A 20,705-nucleotide genomic window follows, 5' to 3' on the forward strand; every position below is an offset into this window, starting at 1 on the left:
GTGGAGAGTCAGCCATGGAATTCCCAAAATCGCAGGGAAATGGGGGACCTCGGTAACAAAGAAGGAAATCTCTTCCATATGTTCCCTTATCCACATCCTGGTGGGTTCCGACCACTGACTTACGGGGCCCGTCTTGAGGGGACGGCCGTCTATGGCTTGCACCACACGGGCATTCTTGAAATCATGATATTGTAATCCCAGAGAGTCGGCATACTCTCTATCGATGAAATTGTTGGTAGCTCCAGAGTCTATCATGGCGTGGATCATGACGGGTCCCCTTTTTGCTGACCATAATGTGACCACGAGAAGGAACAGGACCCCGGTTGGCGGCTCTTGGATGGATTTTTTGACCGGGTTGGCGAGCCTCTCTACACCCGGTCGTTGGCTTCCCCCGCCGGCTGTGTGCCAGTCGGCTCAGACGCCTTCGTCTCCGTGGAGGACGCCGCCGCAAGACGGGCGGCAGGCTTCCCTTTGGCTGGGCACTCTCTGGCGAAGTGGCCCCCGTTCCCGCAGTACCAGCAGAGGTTTAAGCGTTGACGACGGGCCTTCTCGGCGGCATCTAGTCTGGGACGCACATTGCCCAACTGCATCGGCACCTCCTCGCCTCCTCTGGGGTATGGGGTTGGCGGTGGGGGTCTCCACACCGGACGTGGCTGAACGCTGGCGGGAGCGGGGGGTTTTGCCCCGGCTCTACTGCCCTGGCCTCGAACCCACTGTTTCCTGTTGGCAATCATGACTTCAGCCCGTAAACATTGATCAATGAGTGCCTCGAGGGTCTGGGGAGGATCCACCTTGGAGATTTCTTCCAGCATTTCAATGTTGAGACCCTCCCGGAATTGTCCCCTGAGGGCTACATCGTTCCAGCCGGTGTTGTGGGCCAGCACTCGGAACTCGGCTATATACTGAGACATAGGTCTGTCTCCTTGGAAAAGGCGACGGAGTTTGTGACCGGCTGCCTCCAAATTGTCCTCGATTCCCCAAGTCTCCTTGAGGTGGTCCAAGAAGTGTTGCGCTGATCTTAGGTGTGGAGAGGCTTGGTCGAACAGTGCCGTCGCCCAGCTGGCTGCTGGCCCGTCTAGAAGACTGTAAACCCATGCCACTTTGATGTCTTCTTGGGGAAACTCGGCAGCACGGGCCTCCAGATAAGCTTGACATTGGCGACGGAAGACATGAACCTTAGAAGCTTCTCCAGTAAACTTGGTTGGCAACGCCATGGCCGGAAGACGAACTCCGCGTTCCTTCAAACCCCTTATTTCTCCATCCTGTGCATTGAGCTTATCACGGATTCGGTCCACCTCTTCCTTGTCGATGGTGTAGGTAATCGGCTGGCCGCTCGGCCCAGGTACGACTCCGGTAGACATTCTGGCCGAGGTTAATTGGTGCTTAGGGTGGCGGAGTCAAACTGTCACGACCCAGGCCGCAGAGCACCAATAACCATACACAGAGGCCAGAATCTATCTAATATCTTTATTGTAGGAATATATAAAGTTAATAAAAACAAGTGTAGAAAATAGTCCAGAATTAGACCTTTCAGGAAAGGTCAGAATTAGTCCAAAAAAGCAATGTCCAATAAGAAATATTAAGGTCCAAAGTTGTAATCCAATAACCGAAACACTCACTTTGCCAAGCAAAGTGAGGGGAGATGACAAGGTCCTTTAGTCCATGAAACTTGAGCGAGGCTAGGAAATAACTTGATACTTGAAACAAGGCTTGAACGTGGAACAAGGTAACTAAGAACAAGAACAAGGTCCGTGGAATAACTTGATAAATCCGTGGAACAAGGCAAGGATTGATCCTGGGAAACAAGGCAAAGTCCGTAGATAAACAAAGGCTGGGAAGCAAGGCGAAGGCTGGATAGCAAGGCAAGGCTTGAGCAGGAGCGAGGCTTGAACCGGAGCGCGCTGTCCAGACACAACTCGCTCCGTAGGCTGACGAATTGACTCCGCGAAGTTACTACGCGGGTAAAACACCTAAATAGAGTCTAGCTTCCCGCCGAAGCAGTTCTCTGGGAATCAGAACCGAAAGCTAACTCTGAGACCAGATGTGAGACTCCCCAAAGATTCTCACGAGAAGCAGTCTTAATTGGCCACATTCTTAGCTGCAATCCTCGCACTCCTGCGCGAAGCTGAATCCAAACTTCTCTGTTGTTTACAAAACTCCCGGCGCAAGAATACGGGAGAAGTAGGCTCTGGGCTTGTTTGACATACTTCTGGGAGACAACTTTCTTGCAGGTGCAAGGTTCCCAGATCTGCCTGGGAAAGATCTGGCTGAGAGGAATCCAGTTCAGACTGGGAAGGTAAAAAACCCAAGTTTTCATCTTCATCAGGAATTACAATGTCCTGAGCAGGACTACAAGGCCCATGGGTCATCACAGGAATATTACTTTTTGTATCCCACTGTAACCATGTTTTAGGTATTCTAGGAGTTGTACTTGAAAAATTAATATTTCCCAGCACTGGGCCAGATGGAACAATGGTCTAACATAAGCATAATGTAGTTTGTTATGTTCCTGTGACTGGAGAATGGCCTTTCCTTTTGGATACAAACTCTGACATTTCTTTGTCTCAAAATGCAGCTCTAAAACCTTTTAAAAAAACTCAGAAAGAAGCTGGATTCCTAGCTTACCCAAAACAGCGTAGTGCAGCTGCAGAAAACAAGACCCAGTATTGTTTACTAAGTTCCTCTCCTTTGTCTTTGATCAAATATACATGCCGCCTCAGGATACACTCTGAACAGTTTTGTTTTCATCTTTTGAGACTGCTGTCTCATCTTAGCCATTCCTTTTCAAGGTTCAGAGAGGCTCTGTTGAAACATCCCTTCATTCACCTAAGCAATTGCGTTCCTCAAAGATCTCTTTTCTCCTGTGCCCTGGAGTAACTCTGTTGTCTCACCCCTCCCAGTTTTTTTTCTGTCTTCCTTGAAGCTGCAAGGCAAACCATTTTCTAATGAGTTACATAGCGGGCACCTTTTGATAGAGTAAATGGGTACTCAAGCATCCACAGGCAGCTTCATCTAGCCAGGTCAGAAGTCTCATGGTTTGCCCAGCAGTAAGAAAAACAAACAACAGAAAAACAATAGGCTTGGTTGATAACACAAATTTTGTGCAGAATCCAAAAGGGGAAGAGTAAGAAATAATATGCTTGATACGGTGATGTTTATTGCTGTTGAGATTTATTACATTTTCATCCCATCTTCCTATGAAAAACAAGAACTGTTCCTTGCTGCTTCTTGGTCCCACAGAATCCAGAGCAATGGCTGTTGTGATAGACGGAGAGCCAATGGATCTGCACATGCCTCTTCTCTCTCTCAGAGGCCAGGGCAGTGGGAGTTGAAATGGAAAGAGTATATTTCATCTGCTTCTGGGTCTAGGCATGATTGAACTGTATTTGCTTCTTCCCCTCTCCCTATGAGGCCAGGGCAGTTGGGATGGTCAGAGACCTTTCATCTGCCTTGAGACCTAGTTATGAAGGATCTGTGTCTAACTCTTCCTCCAAAACCAGGACAATTTTTTTTTCTGTGTCAGGAGCGACTTGAGAAACTGCAAGTCGCTTCTGGTGTGAGAGAATTGGCCATCTGCATGGACGTTGCCCAGGGGACGCCCAGATGTTTTGATGTTTTTGCCATCCTTGTGGAAGGCTTCTCTCATGTCCCTGCATGGAGCTGGAGGTGACAGAGGGAGCTCATGCGTGCTCTCCCCGGGTGGGATTCGAACCTGGCAACCTTCAGGTCAGCAACCCAACCTTCAAGTCACAAGGTTTTAACCCACTATGCCATTGGGGGCTCCAGCCAGGACAATGACATCTTGAATATGGGGATGGAGCTACTGAGCCCATTCACAGGGCCAGAGCACAGTGGAACTTGAGTACAAATATAGCATTATAGAACAGAGCTTGTGCTGTAGAAGGAAACGTCTGAAAAATGTTTTCAATATGGAGAAAGTGAAAAAAACATGATACATATACAGTAGAGTCTCACTTATCCAACGTAAACGGGCCGACAGAACGTTGGATAAGCGAATATGTTGGATAATAAGGAGAGATTAAGAAAAAGCCTATTAAACATCAAATTAGGTTATGATTTTACAAATTAAGCACCAGAACATCATGTTATACAACAAATTTGACAGAAAAAGTAGTTCAATACACAGTAATGCTATGTAGTAATTACTGTATTTACGAATTTAGCACCAAAATATCATGATATATTGAAAACATTGTCTACAAAAATGCGTTGGATAATCCAGAAGGTTGGATAAGCGAGTGTTGGATAAGTGAGACTCTACTGTAGTTAAAATGAACACCGGAGTCACAAGGAACTTTGTAGGCAACTTCTTGCAGCTGCTCGTGATGCACAAGGAAAGTTGACTTCAGCAGATCAACTCTCTTCTGTCTTTCTCCTCTTACTTTCTCACAGCTGCCAAGAACCCACCCACAAACCTCATTATTGACTCAGAAACACCAAGCAGCCTCCAAGTCCACTGGCATCCGCCTGAAGGAGCTGTCCAGCACTATAGACTCATCTACACTCCAGAAAGCGGAAACAAGCGGCAGGAGATGGTATACTTCAGGAAGCATCTCTTCATACCTCACTTAGTTGGATTCCTAGCTTACCCCTGGGTGGTAAATGGTCCAATGGCTTTGAAAAGAGTTCAGAAAAATTGTTGAAAAATAACAATCAGAACTCCAGAATTCCTCCACTTGTATGGTTTTACAATTAGATCAAATAAATTTTCTAAGCTCCTTAGAGAGCACTGGAGCGAAATCTTTGGTAGTGCTTTGGGTAGTCAGGATGACCCTCAAGTTCTCTTGATGCAAAATCCCAAATCTTCCACAGGTGACCATTCCTGTTCTCAATAGTAGGGAGATATGGCTGGGATAGGACTATTAGAGTCCACTTGTAGACTTTGCAGAAAAATTTGGTTGACCATTGTGGGAAGCAGGGTGGTAGACAAGTTCAACCTTTGGTCTGATTCAGCAGGGCTCTTCTCATATGATTTTTGCAGGCATACAGCTCTGGAAAATAGATTGTGGCTTATTTGGTCTTTGGTTGAGAAAGCAATGTTTGCAATTATTCAATTTTTTTGTCACTCAAAGTGCCCTCTAGGAATCCAAGAAGGCTCCAAAGTTTATGAGAATGGGGAAAAATATTGATGGTAGGAGCTGGTATTGTTTGGAGTGTGGCCTTGCAAGGTTTCCTGCAGGGCCAATGGGTTAATCTTGCTTTCCACGGTTGCCAACCCTTGAAGTAAGATCATATATGTAGCCCAAGGTCATCTGATAGGAATGAGATAACTGGGTAGGAAAGCTTGATGGATTTTTGAGAACAGTAACAAAAAACAGAGAAAAACAGATCTTCACATCTGTACATCATGAACAGAAAGGTTTCCAGAACCATATTTATTTAGTATCATCCAAATCAACCTTACAAAATGATATTGTGCTAGGCCATTAAAATATGATTTTCCCCCTTTATCTGTCTTTCTTTTTGCAGATAACTGTTTCTGGGAGAAGCAGATCTGTCACCCTTCACTCGCTCCTCCCTAACAGATTATACATGGTGACAATTTCTGCAGTCTACGCTATAGGAGAAAGCGATCCTGTATCTGCTATCGGTCACACAGGTAAGCAAGTCCTTGGACTGTGCATCTCCTTTTGCATCTCTCCTTATCCAATTGAAATCTGTAGAAGAGTTCCATTTTCAGTCTCCAAGAATTTCAAAAAATGATAAGAAGTGGGAAGAAGACAGATCAGATCAAAATCTCTCCTTTGTGAAGGTAAGTAGGACGAACCAATACATTATGGCATCAACCTTCTTTTAAAAGGTGTTGGGAAACTCAAACTCTGCAGTTTCCTAAGGAAAAGCGATCTCATTCACACTTCTCTGATGAAGAACACAGAGGTAATTGGTTTAAGCATAGCGCTGCAAATCTGGAGGCCAGGGTTCAAATCCCCACTCGGTCATGGAAACCTACTGGTTGACCTTGGGGAAGTCACACTCTCTCAGCCTCCAGGAAAGGCACAGGAAATTCCCCTATGAACAAATCTTGCCAAGAAAACTTATGCAAGTCAAGCAGAGTTTGAGATGGATTCCTAAACACAGGTTGCAAATGCAAACATATTTACTAAAGAATCAGTTCTGTTGAACTTAGTGGGAATGGCTTTTGAAGAAATGCAATGCAGGTTGAACATTCCTTACATGAAATTATGAAATCCGAAATCTGAAATTGTCCATATGGGTGACTGAGATAATGACATCTTTACAATACAGTAGAGTCTCACTTATCCAACACTCGCTTATCCAACGTTCTGGATTATCCAATGCATTTTTGTAGTCAATGTTTTCAATACATCATGATATTTTGGTGCTAAATTCGTAAATACAGTAATTACTACATAGCATTACTATGTATTGAACTACATTTTCTGGCAAATTTGTTGTATAACATGATGTTTTGGTGCTTAATTTGTAAAATCATAACCTAATTTGATGTTTCATAGGCTTTTCCTTAATCTCTCCTTATTATCCAACATATTCGCTTATCCAACATTCTGCTGGCCCGTTTACGTTGGATAAGCGAGACTCTACTGTATTCACAAACTTATATTTGGAAAAAACAGTGTATAAAATACCTTAAAGGAGGTATGGTGCTCATCTCCATTTCTAAGCCGAAGAGCAGGCGTTGTCCATAGACACCTCCAAGGTCATGTGGCTGGCATGACTGCATGGAGCGCCGTTACCTTCCCGCCGGAGCGGTACCTATTAATCTACTCCCATTTGCATGTTTTTGAACTGCTAGGTTGGCAAGAGCTGGAGCTAATAGTGGACGCTCAAGCCGCTCCGGGGATTTGAACCTGGGACCTTTTGGTCTGCAAGTTCAGCAGCTCAGCACTTTAAAACACTTCACCACCGGGGCTCCTATAAAATACCTTAAGCCTATGTATATAAAGTGTAAAAGAAATGTAAATAAATTTTGTGGTTAGACTTGGGTCCCACTTCCAAGATATCTCATTATGCACATATCTACAAATACATGTCTTCCAAAATCTAAAAAAATCCAGAATACTTCTAATAATTTTGGATAATGGATGCTTAACCTGTATTATCTTACATGTTTGTTATATGCTACCATTTGAAAAGTTATATACATACAAACCTTTATTCTGCTTCTTGCAGCTTCGATCTTGGCGAGACTGCCCACATCAAGAGAATCAGTTCCTCTCAGAACAGAGGGTAAGATCCTTTTGTATTTTTATTTTATGATTATTTTACTGGAATATTTTTAAATAAAAAAAATGAAATTGTCACTTCAAAACCTAGTGCCAGTACTTCTATTGTAAGGTATTGACTTTTTCCAAGATTTGTTCTCTTCTTTCCCGGCATGATTTGGCTGGAATATTTAAGTCACAATTATTAGTTTCACCCCCATTTTCAAGGTGAAGCAAATGCAAATGCACAAGGTGTGGAGTTATTTGCAACAAATGTCTGGCATTATCCAGCTGGCAGATATTTATTTGCTGTGCTCCTGGCAGAAAAGAAAGCTTTGAATGGAGTTCAAAAACCCCTTCAATTAACACCTTTCTCTAAATTGTGTTATTAATGTAAGTGAATTTGTCACGGGCGACTCCTCAAATGACTGGCTATAAAAGACATTATGAACTGGGTTGGAAGGAAGCAAACATGGAGTAAACTGCACTATAAAATATATTGGGGAATATATTCACTATTGTAAAATAGAAAAGTTATGTGGAAACAAGTTTTGCAACTCTAGCAGAAGCTGGAGAGGTTTTGGTTGGGTGTTTATGAGGGAAGTTCAGAAAAGAAAAAAAGGAAACCGAATTAAGCAGAAAATAAGCAGTGTCATCAAGATATCTTCTACTCGTTGGATTCAGGTTCCTTAGGGGATCTCATGATGAACCCATTTGCAAGCCAATTCAGAGTTCTCTACTAAAAGGAAGGGCATAAAATTCATCTTGCAGTTAGGAAAAAGCCCATTACGCCCGAAGAAAACATTATTCTAGATTTTCTGAAAAACTTGCAGAAGACCTTGTATTGATCCAACGAAGAGTGAGACACTGGGTTAGGAAAAGAACTTGGAAATTTGGGCTGGAATTCTTTATCAGATACTAAACTAAAGTGCCATGGCTCAATGCTATGGTATCCTGGAAATTGTAGTTTGGTGAGGCACCAGCACTCTTTAGCAGAGAAGGCTGAAGACTTTGTCAAACCACAACTCCTATAATTCAATAGCATTGAACTATTGCAGTTAAAATGGTGCATTAATTCTACAGTGTAGATGCATCCTCTGTTAAATATATCCCTGAGTTAACTAAATAATTGCTTCTATCCGCACTCCCTCTCCCAAAATGTGACAGAAACCTCATTCACCTGTCCTCCAGTTTCCAAGAGAATGGATCACCTGGGTTTATTCATAGGCAAAAAGTTATAAAAGTTAAAGTTCAAATACTTTTAAATTCCCTATACAATTAAAAAAATCTTTCAAAACAGATTTCCTACACAAGCAAGGAATAAAGCAGTGTAGCATACTATGGACCGACTTTCATTTACAACAAACATTTCCTAAAAGCTAGAATGAAAGCTCTTCACTTGCTGACAGATGGGTGATGAAAAAGTTGATATCTATATGCCATCCTTTCCCAGTTTGGGCCACAAGATGTCTTACAATCGATAAAACAAACATAATTAAAATTCACAACATTGAAAAATTTAAAAATAATTACATTATTAAAATTGAAAACAGTTAAACACATACACCGTTAAACAACACACTTTCTTTACATGACCAATTTTCAAGAGTGCAGAAAGATAGTAAGGCATGTTCTTAGTTTAGTTTCTGTGAGAAAGAATTTCCAGAGCCTGGAAACAAACACTGAACAGGTCTTTTCTGTGTCCCTACCGAATGTATCAGGGAGGGTGATGGGAGAGAGAGAAAGGCCTCACAGCATGGACAGCTTATTTGGGAGAATATGTTCTATCATGGGCATTTTTTGTCTCGGGGCCACATTGCAGGCCTGGCCGAGAGGGCTGCTGCCCTGCAGACGAGGACGCAGAACAATGGCTTCAAACTACAGGAAAGGAGATTCCACCTGAACATCAGGAAGAACTTCCTCACTGTGAGGGCTGTTCGGCAGTGGAACTCTCTCCCCCGGACTGTGGTGGAGGCTCCTTCTTTGGAGGCTTTTAAGCAGAGGCTGGATGGCCATCTGTCGGGGGTGCTTTGAATGCGATTTTCTTGCTTCTTGGCAGGGGGTTGGACTGGATGGCCCATGAGGCCTCTTCCAACTCTACTATTCTATGATTCTAAGGGAGGGGAGGCCATTTGCAAGCTGGGTTGGGCCAACAAGGGGTTGGGCCCCGGGAGAGGGGCCAGGAGGGGCCAGGGCAGGGCTTGGGACATCTGGCTGCTTACCCCATCCTTATGCCAGGTGGAAGGCAGGATACATGGCAACTGTCCCAATCCTCCTCCCCCGATCCTTGGGCTGTCGTCTTGGCATTATGCTAGGAGGATGGTGAGACAGGCGACAGCTGAGAATGCTTCAGAGGGCTCTCAGCCACCATGTGCCTTCCTTGAGCTGTCCTCCTCGCATAAGGATGGGGCCATGTCTATTGTTTCCAAATGCCATCTGAGATCTGTTGTTGTTGTTGTTGTTGTTGTTGTTGTTATTATTATTATTAACAAAAACAGGAGAATTCCAGACATGAAACAACCAGGGCCAGCTAACACCTCCCAACAAAGGAATCCCTCAGGCAGGAATCAGCCAGCTCTGAAGTTGAAAGGCCATTCATTGCTAATCAAGCTGGCCAATTGCATCATTCACCCTTGCCACCAACAGACAAGAGTTCTTTCTCCCACCCTGGACATTATTCCACAGATATATAAACCCCACTTCCCTAGTTTCCACCTGACCTCACAATCCCTGAGGATGCCTGCCATAGATGTGGGAGAAACGTCAGGAGAGAATGCTTCTGGAACATGGCCATACAGCCCAGAAAACTCACAGCAACCCACTGATAGATAGATAGATAGATAGATAGATAGATAGATAGATAGATAGATAGATAGACAGGCAGACAGGCAGATAATACGTATATTAATGAGAAGGAGGACAAGGATGGCAAGCAGAGGCTCAGAAAGACCTTTACAAAAATAGAACACTTTCTTAAATGTCCTTGCCTTTTGGGATCCTCTTTAATTGTTATCATCAAGCGCTCCCTTTTCCTCCATTCAGCTCATCCCCTGCACCCACCCTGCTTTGGTTGCCTGGCACTGTTACAGAAGCAAATAACTGCAGTGCTTTGGTTTTTGAAGGAGTCTTTTTTGACTCAACCCGTTTAAATGGAGAACACTTTATAAGTCTTCACCAAAGAGCCTTTGATTCTTTCTCTCTTATCTCTGATTTGTATGAGCGACGGTGCCCGGTTTTTGATTCTCTGGCTCAAAGGATGAGAGAGGATTTAGCTGGGGATTTCCTGTAAAAGGTGAATTGCAAACGAATGCCAAAGTGTTTATATTTTGTACAAAACAACTCTCTTTACCTTCCACAATGTAGCCGACAGAATGGAGCTTGAAATGGACTGAAGGGGGAGAAAAGCCTTTCTTCTTTTCTCAAGTGAAAATGAATGTAATAAATACGCCAGCACAATTACTCACAGAGTCATTGTTGAGGCTTGCATTTCTTTGTGAGTAAACAACAACAGCTTTGCTTTGAGGTGACAGCAGCATTTGACAGAGTGCAGTCCGAGAAACAGAAAGTGGTCTGGTCACTTAAAAGAAAAGAAAAAAGATGGTCAAGTACCCCACTGCAATTGAAATTAATCATAGCATTTCTGGCTTTTAATGATGATCACATGTTGACAAGTAAAAGAAAAAGGACATTAGGATCACACATGGTGGGGAAAATGGATGAGATGGAATAGCATATTCCAAATACTCTGATTTTTTTTTCAGGGCTGCTGATATCAGGGCCATTTTGCAGACATATCTTTGTGTGATACATATCTTTCCAAATGTGTTTGTCTCATCCATCCAGTGTAACTAACAACATTTTAGGGATGCATCTGGGGAACGTAATGTATGTTTGCCTCTGTGTTGGGGGCTAGATGATTGAACCTGGATGTGGGATGTTCATGTTCCATTCTCAGGTCAATGGGATAACCCTTAAAAGTATAATTTCAGACATTCTGTAGGTATGGAGGAAGCAAAAATGGGGGCAGAATTCTTATTGCTATGACTTTCCTTTAATCCTGAAATAAAGGTTGAACATTCCTTATCTAAAATACCAAAATCTAAATTACATCAATATGGTCCACATGGGGAGTTCAGATAATGACATCTTTGTTCTCTGAAGATTCAAAGCACACAATTTTTTTTCATGCACAAATTTATTAAAATATTTATAAAATTATCTTCAGGCAATGTGCATGAGGTAGGTAGGTATATATGAAACAGAAATTATTTTTTAAACTTAGGTCCTATGCAGCAGGTTAAACCACTGAGCTGCTGAATTTGCTGACCGAAAGGTTGCCAGGTTTGAATCCAGGGAGCCGAGTGAGCTCCTGCTATTAGCTCCAACTTCTGCCAACCTAGCAGTTGGAAAACATGCAAATGTGAGTAGATTGATAGGTACTGCTCAGGCGCATTGGGAAGGTAATGGTGCTCCCTGCAGTCATGCTGGTGGCCACATGACCTTGGAGAAATCTACAGACAATGGTGCCTCTTCGGCCTAGAAATGGAGATGAGCACAAATCCCCAGAGTTGGACACGACTAGACATAATGTCAAGGGAAAACCTTTACCTTACTACCTATCTCCAAGATATCTTATTTCATACACCTATACAAATAAAGATCTTCCAGAATCTGACATCCAAAACACTTCTGCTTCCAAACATTTCAGATAAGGGATACTCAGCCTGTAGTAGCATTGCAGAGAGTGAGACTCTGAAAATTGTTAACACTCAGAACTCTTCTATTGATTTTGTTCACATTTTTGGGGGGGAAATTTGCTTGTCTTTTTCTTATAGTGTATACTTTAACTGTATTTCCTAAAGACCACATTTCTAAAAGATTCACTGGCAGGGGTCCTCCCTCAGATGGAATTGCCATTGGGATTAAACATGCAATTGCAACACAATCAATATACACAGTCATTTTCCGACAATGTCTTGTTCTGGGGATTTTTGAGAATTACAGATGTAGTTCGCCACAAAGTGTCTTCTTGAAGGAAGCAAAAAGTAATTTTAGCATTTTATTTTCTCACTGTGAGGAAGCTTTTGCAAACTATCCAGTTTTCAATGTCTACTCACAGTTTTTATTAAGGTGACTGCTTTGTGCAGAATAAGTTGCTTTCCTCTAACTGTGGTTCTTTGAGTGTCTCACACAAAGGGATTCGATGTCATTTGAAAGATTTTAGAGATGAGTAGCTTAAGTGAAAGTGCCATCCCTTTTTGCCTACAGCACATATTCCACTAACCAAACTGCTATGCCCTCAGTTTTGAGGCCCACAATGAAATATACAGGGAGGTAGGGAGGGTTTGTGCAGGGACACAAATGACCACTTGAAGAACCACAGTTACAGGTAAGCAACCTGTTCTTCTTGATGTTCTGTGTGTCTCACCAATGAGTGACAGTGAAGCTCACCCAAGGAAGATGGATCAGGAGAGGACAGCATGGCCACAACTAGCATTTGCCCTGGATCTACAGTATAGTCTGTAACAATGAATGAACATAGATAGTTGTGACCACGTAGCAACTTTACAAAGATCAGATAATATTCTGGGTAGGATTTTTTTCAGACAAAGCTAAAGCCCTCAATGAATGTGCATGGTGGCCTTCAGGAACAGGCTGTATCATTAATTCCCAAGCCAAATAAACACACTGGACAACCTATTAGATAATGTTTGCAGTGACACTTGTTGACCTTTCTTGGACCACCATGACAGACAAATAATCTATTGGAAGACGGATAGGCAGCTGTGTGCTGAATATAAAATGCCAGCATTCTTCTTATATCAAGACAGATTTATCTAATAGTTAGTTTATCTAACAGTTTATCTAATAGTTAGTTGTGGATCTAAGGGGGGGGGGGGGGGAATCCACAATCTCTAGAACAACCAAAGCAGATGACCCTGGGGAAATCTTGGAAATTAACTTTTTCCCAGTTGCACCAGTCAGCATGGGCATCATAGTCCAATCAAGTAGCACCTGAGATTCTGCATCAGGAGTCTATGTGTTATCCTGTAGATACATCTCTGCAGCTTTCTCTTCCAATTCTACCCCCTCTCCCAGTTATAAGCACTTCAGTCTAATATGGCCATTTCTATATTTTTGGAGAGTGGAGGGATCACAAAAAATATGTCCAGCTATTTTATGGTATGACTTTTATCTTGCAGCAGGCATCTGCAAGGAACTCTGAAGATCTCAGTAGATCCCTGCAGATGACTTCTGTGTAGCACATCCATGTGCAGGGAAATATCTGGATGTCTCCCCACTGAATCCCACCCTGCTCTCCAGCCACCACTCCACCTTATTGAAAAATGTTTCCATGTCACTTACTTTTTTCCTGAGCTCAGCAAATGGCAAGGTTGTCCTCAGATTAATAAATGCTATAATTAAAGAGAAAATGTACCCTGAGGTTTTATTTTTAAAGTGATTTTCAGTGGAAAGGAACAATAACCAGAAACACTGTAAAACTTTAATTGAAGGTGTTTGATGAGATACTGCTTTTGTCTGAGAAAAGAAGATAAGAGGTCCTTCATTGGTTATGCTGCTGTCAAGACCCAGGCTACAGAGCACCAATAACCATACACAGAGGCCAGAATCTATCTAATATCTTTATTGAAGGAGTATATAAAGTTAATAAAAACAAGTGTAGAAAATAGTCCAGAGTTAGACCTTTTAGGAAAGGTCAAAATTAGTCCAAAGAAACAATGTCCAATATGAAATATTAAGGTCCAAAGTTGTAATCCAATAACCGAAACACTCACTTTGCCAGGCAAAGTGAGGGGAGATGACAAGGTCCTTTAGTCCATGAAACTTGAGCGAGGCTATGGAGTAACTTGAAACAAGGCTTGGTACAAGGCAGCAAGGAACGAGAAGCAAGGACAAGATCCGTGGAATTACTTGGCAAAATCCGGGAAACAAGGCAAGGCTGAGTCCTGGAAAAACAAGGCTAAGTCCTAGGAAACAAGGCAAGATCCGTGGAGGTAAACAAGGCTGGAAACGGGAACGAAGGCTTGGAAACAGGAGCGCGCTGTCCACACACAACTTACTCCCGTTGCTGACGAATTGACTCCGCAAGAACCCTTTGTGGGCAAAACACCTAAATAGGGTCTAGTTTTCCCACCAAAGAGCAGTTCTCTGGGGAACCAGAAACGAAAGCTAATCTCTGAGTCCAGATGCACGACTCCTTAAAGTTTCCCATGGAAAGCAGGCTTAATCAGCTGAATACTTAGCAGCTATCCTAGCACTCCTGCGAGACGCTGCTTGAACTCCCCTCTGTTGTTTACAAAACTCGTGGTGAGAAAACACAGGAGATTTAGGCTCAGGGCTTGTTTGACAGACTTCTGGAAGACAAATCTCTTGCAGGTGCAAGGTTCCCAAATCTGGCTGGGAAAGTTCCAAATCTGACTGAGACGGTGAAAAACCCAAGTTTTCCTCTTCATCTGGCACTACAGTGCCAGGAATGGGACTACATGGCCCATGACTCATCACAGCTGCATACATGTGTTTTGTTTGTACACTGTGAAAGTAAGAAACTAGGAATGTGCATTTGCAAGCATGCATTTCATTAGAAAGCAAGATTTGTCTATTGCAGTGATGGCCAACATATGACACACGTGTCAGCACTGACACACCTACCTAGCCCTTTTTGCTGACACGCTGCCGCATGCAGATTGATTGGATGGCTATGTCTTTTGTGGCCAAATTTGATGCAATTTGGTCCAGTGGTTTTGTTGTTCAGTCCATGGGAATTATGCACATTGCATTTTATATATATGTGTGTGTGTGTGTGTGTATATGTATGTATTAGGCTTGAGCGATCCATGAAAAAATTGATTCTAAACTCGTTTCAAAAGTAGGGGGCGCCAGCGTTTCGTTTCTGATGTCATTTCCGAATTTTGCCCCCCCAAAAATTCGAAATTAACGAAAATTCGTTAGTTTTGAAATTAATTCGTTAATGGCGGACGCGCATGCGCAGTGGCCAAAAAAAAAACAGCACGAGGGGAGATTTTACAGGACTCTCCCGCCCTCATTTTTTGAGTGATCTTCTTCAAACTTGGTACAGTGGTAGAACACATTTAACACTGATAGCTCACCAAAATTTGGAACGTTTCTCTTATCCTCTGATTTTTGGCGAATTTTCATAGCTTTTATAATAAACCATTTTTTAATAATTGCAGAAATCTGTTCCTGGTTTGAAAGTCTTATTTCCTGTTAAATTGGGTTGTCTTTACTGTGAAAGTCATTGTTCTACTTCAGAAACTTTGTTTTTGTGGCTGAAACTTTGTTAAATTGGTGTGTGTGTGATATATACTGTGTATATATATATATATATATATATATATATATATATATATATATATATAGAGAGAGAGAGAGAGAGAGAGAGAGAGAGAGAGAGAGTCCCTGCATATGTGTGTGTGTGTGTGTGTGTATAGGTAAAGGTAAAGGTATCCCTTGACGTTAAGTTCAGTCATGTCTGACTCTGGGGGTTGGTGCTCATCTCCATTTCTAAGCCCAAGAGCCAGTGTTGTCCATAGACACCTCCAAGGTCATGTGGCCGGCATTACATGGAGTGCCATTACCTTCCCGCCAGAGCGGTACCTATTGATCTACTCACATTGGCATGTTTTCAAGCTGCTAGGTTGGCAGAAGCTGGGGCTAACAGCGGGCACTCACTCTGCTCCCGGGATTTGAACCTGGGACCTTTCGGTCTGCAAGTTCAGCAGCTCAGTGCTTTAACACACTTCGCCATCGGGGCTCATGTATATATAATATACATACACATACACACAATGTGGAGAATATGTGGAAAGGTAGATAGATAAGTTGGGAGCCACAGCGAAGGCACCTTCCTGGGAGCAAGGTCTAATAATAATAATAATAATAATAAATCCCTTACAATATCCAAGATGGCTCACTGCTACAGAATCTTGGGAGGTTTAGTTTGGTATGGTACCATTATTGGCAGAGAAAGCTAAGCTGTAGGAGTTGAAATCCAATCATTTATCCTCCCTATAGAATCAATTTTATATGCATTTTTAGCTACAGAAAAGCTAAAACCAGGACAGTAAAAGAACAACACCCAGAAAATGGGAATTCCAGACAGGAAACAATCAGGGCCAGCTAATACCTCCCAACAAAGGATTCCCCCAGGTAGGAAGCAGCCAGGCTTTGAAGCTGCAAGGCTATTCAATGCTAATCAAGGTGACCAATTGCAACATTCACACTTGCCTCCCACAGACAAGAGTTCTTTCTCCCACCCTGGACCTTCCACAGATATATAAACCCCACTTGCCTAGCTTCGCACAGACGTCAAAACCTCTGAGTATGTCTGCCACAGATGTGGGTGAAACGTCAGGAGAGAATGCACATACATACCACAACAGTGTGATCCCGGCCATGAAAGCTTTCGACAACACAACCACAGTATCCATTCAAGTTCATGTAGCATGGTATGGAGACCTGTATTGGGGGGAGGGAGGGTGCGAATCTGGGCCCCTGGGAGTCGTAGTCCTCCCTCCCTCCCTCCCCGGGAGCAGCCGAGGACGGGCCTGGCCCACACCCCCTCGCATCCCGGGCCTCTTCCTCCTCACCGCCGGGCCCCGCGCCAGCCTCCATCTCTGCGTGTCTCTGTCTCTCTCGGTCTCTCCATTCCCGGCTCCATCCGCCGCCTTCCCGCCTCACAGAGAGACACCAGGCCTGAGCTGAGGCGAGGCGGCGGCGGCGGCCATTTCCCCCCTCCGTCTTCCTCCTCCTCCTCGGCCTCCTTCCCCCTCGCCCCCTCCCATTGGCTGAGCCCGTGATGCCCCTTTTGCTGAGGGGCAAAAGGAAAGGGCCTGAGGCTGTTAGGAATGGTGGGAGTTTGGGTGATTTGCAAAAGCTTTTTTTCCTTACGAAAAAAACGACGACATAACAAAAAACGGCCTCTCGCGGTTCGAAACCGCGATATCCAGACGTGTGGACAATCAAGGCCGTATATTGCTTCAAAAGAAACGAAAGTAACGAATTAATAACGGGTAACGGGGAAATCGAATTATTTGAGCAAGCCTAGTATGTATGTATCATATTATTACTATTATAATATTATTCGTTATTCATGACTACATTGAAACTAGAAAAGAGAGAAATCAGCGTGGAAACTGCAAGAGGTACCATTGATTGTTGTACATGGAAAGAATGGTAGTAAATAGTAAATTAAATACAGTTATATATTACAATTATATATTTTTGTTATTTAAACTATACATATTGCGAAATTATGGTTTTTTCCTCAAAATGACACACCACCCAAGTCATGCTAGGTTTTTTGGTGAATTTTGACACACCAAGCGCAAAAGCTTGCCCATCATTGGTATATTGCTCTCTGCTGAGAATTCACCTTGAAGTGTGTCCCAGATTGGATTGGTAGAAGCTGAATGAGTTTTGTATTTATTTATTTAAAGTATTTATATTCCGCCCTTCTCTGAAGGGGACTCAAGGCGGAGCACAAAGTACATATACATGGCAAACATTCAATGCCATTACACTGTACATATAAATGGCAAACATTCAATGCCATTGTATATAAAATATTCCAGACATTTCTAAGTAAAACTCTGTTCTATTCTGGAATTGAGTGTAGTTCCAGGGCTCCCCAAGAGTTCTTTGAAACTAACTGAGATAAAAGAAATAGTAGCATGCGCTTTTATGTTGTATCAGATGTAGACTTACCCTATATACCCAAGTATATGTCTAGATGTTAAAAATCAGCCTAAAAACCCTGAGTTGACTTCTCCATGGATCAATGAGTGCTGTGCCTCATCAAAAAGGGAACCATGCACTTCTCTGAGTAGAACAGAGAAAGGCAAGAGCTTCACCCATCTCAGGAGAATGTAAAAGAAGCATTGGCCCCTTCTGCTCTCAATGTCATATCACTTCTTCTGGCCTTTATGAATGTCTGGGTGGGGAAATGGTGGTGGCATTGGTGCTTTCTCCTCTCTGCTGGATGACCCTCAATTTATTCATGGGTAGTATTAAAATATATAATTTTGGCATTTAAACCTGCTCATGCTACCAGCTTTCTTCTCCCATCCAGGATTCTTTCACATATACAAGCCCAGGTGACAGTAGTCACTCCCATCTTGTCTGCCTGTCTCTCTGACCATAATTCCATGTAAACCAAGGGTTAGCAAAATGTTTTGATGTCTTCAAAATCTCTGATGGCTCAAAACATTTTGTCATTTTAAAAAATCCCAAAATGTCCCCTGGGAAGTGAGGGAGCATTTCCCTATGTTTTGGAACCTACCTGGGCCATTTCAGGAAGTCAACAGGTGTAGGTCATTTCCTGTTTTAAAAAGGGGTCTTTTGGGCTTAAAATGACCCAGATCATTGTACTCTCATGTACAATATGCTTCCACACACATAAAGGCCATTTTTGTGGAATTGTGTTGTTGTCCCCCAAGTCCTTCTATGGGACCATATGTCCCCCTAACCCAGGTATGGGCAAATTTCAGTCCTCCAAGTATTTTGAACTTCAATTCCCAGAATTCCTAACTGCTATTAGGTTGTTAGGAATTGTGGGAGTTGAAGTCCAAATCAACTGGAGGACTGAAGTTTGCCCATACTTACCTTGGCCTCTGACAGTTACCCAGCACTGTATTCATAGGTGCTCATCTATCGATATAAATTACTATATGCATTTCCTCATATAACTATAAGTTCCCATTCCAACTAAAAGCTAGTTTTGTCTTTCATATTGTGTCACAAATAAAGCTCCAACAGCTTAAGTATCAACATTGTCCTCTGCATTGACAACTGTTACATCATTTTAATGTCCCTTTTTCTTCCCATGCTCTACGTCATCCTGCAGACTGTCCCGTCCTTGACTCCACAGAAGGCTTTCTGCAAGGTAGGTAAACCTGTTGCCACTATGTTTCTTAAGTATGAAAAAAATAATATCTCTTTCTCTTTTGGATGTTCAAAGACTTGAGCGCTGTCCGTGAGAATTAAAGCAATCGATAGACCCAAGTGAACTGGCATTTTCACCTGTCAACAGTAGGTCTTAGAGATAGTTTAGAAACTATGTAGAAGAAAATTGGAGAAACAAAGGATTAGAGTCACTTGCCCAAAAGTATGAAGATTCTGGGGTGAAGTTCCATTGCTTCCACTGACTCAGAGTGGCATAAACCATCCATTTCATTTGCTTGATCATTGGGTTTATGCAGAGATGCTGAAAGACAGAGGCCTATACAGCGCAGTCTTAAAGCAGCCACACTGGTTTTGTTCTGGAGCCAGCTAGAAAAGTTTGCCAAGTGGTTTCTAAGTGGCAAAAGAAGCTTCATCGTATCAAGATATGGTATTCAAGGACAAAATAAGAGGCAGGTGTAAACTAAAGCCATCTTAAGATTGGCTAGTGGGGCAGAACTTCCCTCTTCCTGGAATAATTATGCAGACAGAATGCATTGAAGGAATGAACTAGCATGATGATTGAGGGGAAAAACTATTTAGGTATTCTTTGAAGATATGTTTTAGTCTCCTGTAATTTTTTATTGCATATCAAATGTCCATTGGGAAATATTAAACTCAAACTATGCACAGGCATATAACACACGAGTCTATCAAAAAAGTGGGAAGGATCAATGTGCATTGCCTTTCTAGATATATTCCTTTTCAACTTTCTATCCAGTAAGAGAAACAAAAAACAAAAAAGGATTTCACTAGCAGACTTGTCTAATGCCTTAGCTGCACCCTTCTGACCTTTCCCACTTGATAGTAGTCTTAAATGTATATATAGTTTACAGCTACAGTTCCTCCTTTTGCACGATAACATTAATAGCATTGGGTGCAAACTTTAATTGAGATGAGAAGATTGCTAGGCTGGGGTCTTTTTGTTACATTTAATCCAGCAAGTGTTCTAATTCTCCAAAATGAGAATGGTCTCCCTTTCCCTGCAGACACAAACTGTCTCTAAGATAAAATCAGAACTGAGCAATAAAAAATAGACAATGTTGAGGAAATGAAACTGGTGGAAGCAGAATATTGATTAAACCAACTTTAAAAAAATAAAATACCATGTCTCCTTTACTATTTATATGGTTATCTCTCTTCCACTTGTTCCTTTCCTCTGCCCTCACCTTGGTCTCAGCATCCCATAAATTCAGATAAGCAAAGGAGGGAAAATTGCTGACTGCAAGGACTTGAGAAAGTGACTCATCGGTCTGTAATGAGAAGCCAGGAAAGAAGGAGAAAGCTCCATGGATACAAATGAATTCTTCTTTTTTGGTCTCTCTGTGTGGGAAAGTATGTATTCACCGAATCTTGCAGGTCAACCCTTGCTTAGCAGTTTGAAGCAGATGGAAAGGGAAAGACATCAAAATGGAAACAAGCTTTGTAATTTATTCCCAGCGTATTCATTATAGCATGTCCGCTGATGCAATTCTGGAACAATTGGATGCCTCTTTATGTCTGATTCACCAAATCATTTAA

The 20,705-nt window shown here is 42.5% G+C and overlaps 1 protein-coding gene across 1 annotated transcript in view; it reads left to right on the top strand.

Annotated features, from left to right (window-relative positions):
- The window catches only part of col20a1 (collagen type XX alpha 1 chain), a 175,330-nt gene that overhangs the window by 79,524 nt on the left and 75,101 nt on the right, over positions 1-20,705 (top strand). Inside the window, exons 19-22 of the mRNA XM_062979041.1 lie at positions 4,414-4,556; positions 5,491-5,620; positions 7,174-7,230; positions 19,090-19,128. Coding sequence (XP_062835111.1) covers positions 4,414-4,556; positions 5,491-5,620; positions 7,174-7,230; positions 19,090-19,128 — 369 coding nt within the window. The remainder of the gene's footprint in view (positions 1-4,413; positions 4,557-5,490; positions 5,621-7,173; positions 7,231-19,089; positions 19,129-20,705) is intronic.

Source organism: Anolis carolinensis, chromosome 4 (genome assembly GCF_035594765.1).
Source record: "Anolis carolinensis isolate JA03-04 chromosome 4, rAnoCar3.1.pri, whole genome shotgun sequence".
NCBI classification, from domain to species: Eukaryota; Metazoa; Chordata; class Lepidosauria; order Squamata; family Dactyloidae; genus Anolis; species Anolis carolinensis.